Here is a 7,225-nt window from a genome sequence, read left to right as displayed (position 1 = left end):
TTCAAATTCTAGTCCTAGTTCCCCTTCTTTTTGACCTTACCAGCACTGTAACTCGAGATCCAATGAAATATTTCACCCCAAAAATGAAAAGTAGATTAACTAACCATGTCTACTAACCATCATTTTATTTCTTTGGCTGCAGGAATAGATAGATAGATAGATGGATAGATAGATAGATAGATAGATAGATAGATAGATAGATAGATAGATAGATAGATAGATACTTTATTCATCTCACAGAGAAATTCACTACCGAATATAGCAGAAAAAGCTCTGAACACTTCATTTTGTTTGGTAATTGTCTCTTCTGCTGCTGCTGCTGCTCTTAATTGTCACCATGGAGGTGACAGCCAAAGCCAACTGCACCCATGTTCACTGGGCATCCCTCAAACACACTCATGTGTGGCACAAAGCACCTGTCTGACTACTGACCAAGCCCCTCCAGAGGTCGCGTGCTCCTATAGGCAGAAAGTGCGTCTTTAAACCGCAGTGGTAAAGGCGAGATTTAATTGGTTTGAGGCCTCAGTGCATGTAAATGCAGTGAATGGCTCCTCCCATGCACCTGATGGGGAGTATTTACAGCTCTTTACAGCTACTCACTGCACTGTTTCCAAGAGCGCAGCGCTGCACCATGACAATCCACTGGACTTAACTTTATTCCATGAGGACTTTTTTTGCGTCTTCACACACTAAAGTGACGTCCACGGCTACATTCTCAACAGCGAAAAACAAAAGTTTGCCGCAAAGTTTGTCCACTTGTTCTCCAAGATGCCACGCTCCTTTCTGGTCAAGAAACACATAAACTCCGCAAAGAAGCCAAATTATAGTGAACTGGAAAGCCCAACAGGTAAATACTTTCAAAGTTTTGAGCAAAAGTTGTTTGTAACATGACATCAAGTTGATAGATTGTGTTTTTTATACTTTTCACAAGTTGACATTTGAAAAAAAAAAGAAGAAAAAAAAGTTGTCGTTATTTCTAACGTGTTTAGCTTCACTTTAAAACGATGACAGCGCGCGTAAAGTTACGCTCATTTCATGTGAACTGTCTTCATTTTCAGTGTTCTTCACGCCGCACATCTACAAGGGCCTTCCCCTGCCTGTCATCCCCCAGCCGGAGATCCTGAGCCCGGCAGCGTACAGCCCCATTACCGTGTGGACTACCAGCAGCCTGCCGCTGTCTCCGCTCCCGAGTGACCTGTCCCCCATCTCTGGATACCCGTCATCCCTCTCCGACACCTCCTCCAAAGACCACAGCGGCTCTGAAAGCCCGAGGAGTGATGAAGACGAGCAGATGCTGCCCAAGCTCACAGATCCACACGGAGTGGAAGCAGAGAAATTCCAGTGTGGACTGTGCAGCAAGTCCTACTCCACATACTCTGGACTGCTCAAGCACAAGCAGCTGCACTGCGACGCCCAAACGAGGAAATCCTTCAGCTGTAAATACTGCGAGAAGGAGTACGTGAGCCTCGGAGCGCTCAAAATGCACATCAGGACTCACACCTTGCCTTGTGTTTGCAAAATATGCGGTAAAGCTTTCTCCAGACCGTGGCTGCTCCAAGGACACATCAGGACGCACACCGGTGAGTGGCTGCACTGAGAGTGTGAGAGGGGCCTCCTGTACTGACAAGAGCCAGTCCACTTGTTGTTTAGGCTTTTATAGGCACAGTTTCAACACGTACTACAGAGTTAGATGAAGTTTTTAGCTACAGTAAAACTCACAGCAGCTTTAGAAGTCTGGGAAAGCTGATGTTGCGAAAAATAACATGTGGAATTCCCCAAATTAATTGGCTCTGTAAAGAAAAATATTGCTTTTTGTGTTGACAAATTGAGAAGAATGCCCTTTAAAAAAAAAATGTGTGTGGCAACTAGCTCATAAACAACAGGTTGTGCAACTACTATTGATATACTGTATATTTGTGTACAATCACTGACAATCTCTCTCTCTCTCTCTCTCTCTGTCTTGTCATTTTACAGGAGAGAAGCCGTTCTCTTGCCCTCACTGCAACAGGGCATTTGCAGACAGGTCCAATCTCAGGGCGCACCTACAGACCCATTCAGATGTGAAGAAATACCAATGCAAGAACTGCTCCAAAACTTTCTCCAGGATGTCTCTTCTGCACAAGCATGAGGAATCTGGTTGTTGTGTAGCACACTGAGCTGAACTGGGATACTATTCCACTACCAGAAAAAAACAAAACTCTGTTGCTTCTTCTTCCTTTTTCCAAACCCAGGAGAACTGTGAGGAAATCCCATCATGGGGGTTTGATTTCTAATATGCAGACTTCTTTTGTTTTTGTGGCGACTGGTCGGTTCCATTTCAGGGAGAGACAGCCCTGTGCTCACTCGCTTCTCGTTTCAAGCAGTGTTTCTATGATTTGCAATCGGCGCCAGCTTTGCCAAACCATGTACTCACCTACCTGTGCTAGTCATGCACTTTTCTGCATGTCTAGTGTTTTATATGCCTTCTTGATGTTATCCTCAGTGTTTGTACCGGTGTCTCTCAGCAGCTGATCTGCAGTCCTCCACTTTTCCTTTATACCAAACACACAAACTATACCAAAAGGCGCATTAATGAATGACTGTATAGACACAATCAGAGGAATACTGAAGCCATTGTTATTTAGGGAACACATGCAAACTTAGTTTTTAGGGCGAAACTATTATAATAACTTTTGCACAGTCATTAGAAGCAGGTTTGCAGCTCTCCGATAGCAATACGATTTCAATCAAGTGCCTGTTTTACTTGGCAATAATATGTATTTTTCAACAGCGGTTTCATTTTATATTTTTATATCCTGAATGTAAGCGTGACTGAGATGATTGTATATCAACAGTGAAAACTGTGATGCTGAATGATTTTGATATTTTCATGACACTTTTGAAAAATAAAGTTTCATGACGTTTTGTATACTTCTTTTTTGCTTGTTTTTTTCCCCCCATCCTTTCGTCTGCGAGGCCTTCTTTCTCTGCTTTTGATGCGTGGGCAGCACTTTTCAGCCGAGCTCAGCAGGATCCGCTGATTGTCAGGAGCTTCAAACAGGGAAAAAAAAAAAGCTCACACAAGAGTAAACGATATTTAATCCGTCTTGCACCATCTCATGTTATGGAGATGTAAATATGAGGAGCGAGGTGACTCAACTCTGAATCAGGCCTGAACCTGTTCCCCGTCAACCTGTCCAGACATCAAACAATCATGAAATCTAACACATACGAGCTATATTGATCTGCACACACTTGTTAGACCCTTTGAGGGCCCATGACCCCTTCTTTTCCCAGGGGTGTGTTATGTTTAAAGGCGAGGAATTAGTTATTATTGAAAGTACTCCTAATTTAGTCTAATGTCATCTAACTGTGTTGAGGAAAATGCTTTTGCTTTCGTTGGTTTTTATCTCTGTGCTCAATCAGATCAATCACTGCAGGAGCAAAGGACACTCGGATTTGGGCTTGAGATTCTAATGTGTTTTCACAGAAACCTCAGATTTGCATTTGCTTTGACAACCTCCTTGAAATCTGGGAAACTTGCCATCATGGATTAAATTGACTTCCTCAGGCTATATTTTGTTGTCTTTTGCCATATGCTGTAGAAGCGAGCCCAAAAAAAGTGTAGTGCCTCGAGCGATACAGTCAGCGTTGAACTCTTCCTAACAACTACCCCAGAATGTGTTCCTGTTTGCCCTGGTGCCCAAAAGCAGCTGACCTGAAAGATGTGAACTGACAAATAGACACTTGTTTTGCGGGCGGTGAGGGGCTGAACTCCCCTGTAGGTAGATTTTCCTCGTTGTGAGTCATCACCGAGCTATTCCAGGTGCTCACACACTGCACTTTGGTTTGAGCCAGGTGGCTCCAGGGCTGTTGAACCTCACTTGGAAAAACAGGTGCAAATGGAGGATACAAACCGCAGCCACAGGTCCACCGAGACTGTCATAACCTCCGCCGTGACCTCATGTGGCAGCCTCACAAGCATCGACTCTTATTATTCACATCGTTTGCCTCTTAAAAGGAAAGGGGCATCAAGAGGACACTCCAAAAACTCTAGTGCTGTGATGCTGTTTGTCTTCACTTTTAGTTGGAGGAAAACTCTTGTCATGAAATCATGAATTGGTAATGCTAAATTAGCTTTATAATCATCCAAGATTCCCCCCCCCCCCCCCCTTTTACAACAACAATTAACCGCACGACTGATTTCTCGGATAGTCGCGACGTGTTAAATGCTTTCCTCTCCAACATGAATATTTGATTTAGGTGTTGTGTTTGTAGTGGGAGGAGACGAGGAGGAGAGGGAGCAGGAACTCATTTGTTTGAGAACATATGACTGTTAATGGATGTGTTTTAAAATGTGAGACATTTGATATTTGGGAGTTGCGAAGAAGGCTCATAGTCACACAGTTGTGTCTTTTTCCGTAGACGCCAAAGGCAGGTCATTTAGTCTGTAGGTGTTTCTGCTGTTTGAGGAGAAAACGATTTGTGGAAATTAGGTAGATTTTTTATTGTCGGCTACTTGTTTTTGTTGGCTGCAATAATATATATGAAGCCTGGATTTAGTGATAGATCATATTCCGTGCTAAGTAGAGCTACAAACAATTTCATTATTGATTAATGTTATTTGCTTTTATTTCTTTTACTGAAGTACAAAAGTTTATTGGACAAAGCTTTCGGTTCATTTTCAAACATTACAAGAAAATGATCAAATCCTCACATCCTGTGGCAGCCGGAACTGTAGAATATTTGGTGCAATTGCTTCATAAATGACTAAAACTATTAGTGTATCATAACAGTGATTTGTTTTTCTATCATTAAATGCACAGAATGATATTTCCGGCGTCTCAAAATCAAATAACAACAACAATTGTTGGGATTGTTGTCTTGTTTTGGTTTCCCTGTGCATTTGTACTTTTGATTCAGTGACAGGATGCGCAGCAAACAGCAACGAGTGATTGTGAACCATTAGTGAACCAAACACACGCAAGAAAATGGAAAAACAACTCACTGACTAACAAGTCGTTCCTCACTCTCTGATGTTTCATGAGAGGTTTGCCTTCAAAGTTATGGCAGCGATGGGTAATGTGGACGACGTCATTAATGGTCATTTACCTTGATAGAGAAACATATCCTATCATATCAACACTCTACTCTGCAAAATATACACCTCAAGTCTTGTTTTTGCATATTTTATTGCAGAAATGTTACACATTATATCTTTAATTCAGTGCACCATGCATCTCATGTGCAGTCTCCTTAAGCATTTGCTCCTTCATTATATTTGACCACCCTTTGATTTCTTGCATCTGTCAAGGAAGCCTGAATTCCTGAATGTTTGGTTAGTCCACACAGTGCGGCGGCGTGCTCAGTCACAGCGGCTCTGATCAACCCTCCGTTTTGTATAATAACAATAAAGATCGTTTCCTTTCATAATGCTCGCCAAGCACATCATATCACATGTAAAATAAATGCATCTAGTGTAGTAAGAAAAAGAACAATGCCGAACAGTGTGCAGTGTGTTGGATGTAACGCTGTCAGCAATCAGCTGACTTCACGGTGAATCTGGGAGCATAATTTCTTAATGACCATTAAGAGGAACAAATAAAGTTAAGGGCTTCCTCTGAGGTGTGATTGTCTAAGCTGGGAAGTGACCCTCCGTTTTCCTCTGTAATGCCGCCACATCAGAATGGAGATGATTAAGTATTCTCCCATTTACTCCAAGGGCCCGGAGGATGTTTGCTTGTTTATTGAGCTCCTGCATCTTGTTAAAGACAATCCTCTTTCATTTCTGTTGTCTCCTCGAGTGACCGGATATCTATTTAGAATGGCAGTGCTGTTCAGTTGGAGGCTAATACTCTCCAGATAATATTGTTTGCCTCTAATTGTGTAGCACGCTTTGCATCAGCACTCTATTTGGTGATAGATTTGATTCATGCAAATCGAGCAAGCGTAATTAAACCGCAAGGGAGAGCGAATTCTTTTGAAGTTTTGCTTTGTGCTATAGTGCTGTGTAATACTATAATCTCGTTAAATAAAAAAGGGTCAATAAAATGAGTCAACAATAGTTGATTCTAGACCTCAAGATAAAGAGATGGCCGTCTTTCTGCAGCACTGTCTGATCCTCCATGTTGGTCGGAGTGATTTTAGTTCAGTGTGTCATTCGGAGCACAGGAGGCGAGGAGACCAGCAGAGACAGACGAGGCTGTGTTGTCTTAATCAATAGCGCCGCGGTCTCGCGTTGTTGCCTTTTTGCCGCGCAGAGGTCAGCTGTCAGAGGATCCTGTGATCATATTTACTTGATTGTGTTCCTCCTTAATGTTCAACACAACAGGCCCCATGACCACAGCTGTAAAAGATCATCTCCGCGAACAACGCGGCCCTTTGTGGACACACATGATTGAAAGGATTGTACGTAGATCAGAGCTTCTTTCATTTCATTTCATGCTGTGCCCTTTATCGATCAATACGACGCAGCATACTGCATGAAGAGTGCAGTCGATGACAGTTAGGGGTTTGCTAATGTGCGGACGGAGTTAGTGAGGAAAGGTGTTTTTGGGCTATCATGAAACTGTGCAATAGTTTTAAATCTTATTTAAAGTGTCCAGTATTAGTGACATCTCGTGTGACTGTTTCTCCCTGTGTGTGTGTGGGTTTTCTCCGGGTTCTCCCACAGTCCAGAACCATGCAGATTTGGGGATTAGGCAGATTGGACACTCTAAATGTGTCTCTATGTGTGGCCCTGTGATGGACTGACCTGTGCAGGATGAACCCTGCCTTTCACCCTATGTCAGCTGGGTTTGTCCCCCCCCAGGCCCCTCATGTGGAGGATTAAGCAGCATGATGAGTGAGTGAGTGAGTGAGTGAGTGAGTGAGGGAGTGTGACTGTAGATTGTACCTTCCCCCTCATCCCTCCCTTGCGTCAGGGAAGTACGGTGGCTCTCAACTCCCAAAGATAATGTTTTCATTCTTCATTCATGTCCTAAGCTTCCACTTGAAACCCCAAATGCACACTGGCTGTTTAGATTAACATGGCAGCCCAAAATGGCAGCCTCAGTAAAGCATGGCCCTTACTTCAAGCAGATATAAAAGGATAACTCTAAATCTACAATTTGAATTTATACAAACACTTATGTTTATTCAACCCACTAAATATTACACACTGGACCTTTAACTTTAACAAACAGTAACATAAAGTATGTACTAGTTACAGTACTTCACTTGTTGACATCCTGCTTTTGACAAATCT

The 7,225-nt window shown here is 42.7% G+C and overlaps 1 protein-coding gene across 1 annotated transcript; it reads left to right on the top strand.

Annotated features, from left to right (window-relative positions):
- The first annotated feature begins 595 nt into the window (after positions 1-595).
- Positions 596-2,908, top strand: snai2 (snail family zinc finger 2). Its single transcript, XM_058634201.1, has 3 exons — positions 596-847; positions 1,059-1,580; positions 1,975-2,908. Exons 1-3 carry the CDS (start codon positions 769-771, stop codon positions 2,154-2,156), a joined length of 783 nt encoding a protein of 260 aa, XP_058490184.1. The 5' UTR covers positions 596-768; the 3' UTR covers positions 2,157-2,908.
- Positions 2,909-7,225: the final 4,317 nt, after the last annotated feature.

The sequence above is a fragment of the Solea solea genome, chromosome 1, assembly GCF_958295425.1.
Source record: "Solea solea chromosome 1, fSolSol10.1, whole genome shotgun sequence".
In the NCBI taxonomy this organism is placed as follows: Eukaryota; Metazoa; Chordata; class Actinopteri; order Pleuronectiformes; family Soleidae; genus Solea; species Solea solea.
Note: the sequence above shows the minus strand (reverse complement) of the source record. Positions and strands in the feature narration are given on the sequence as shown.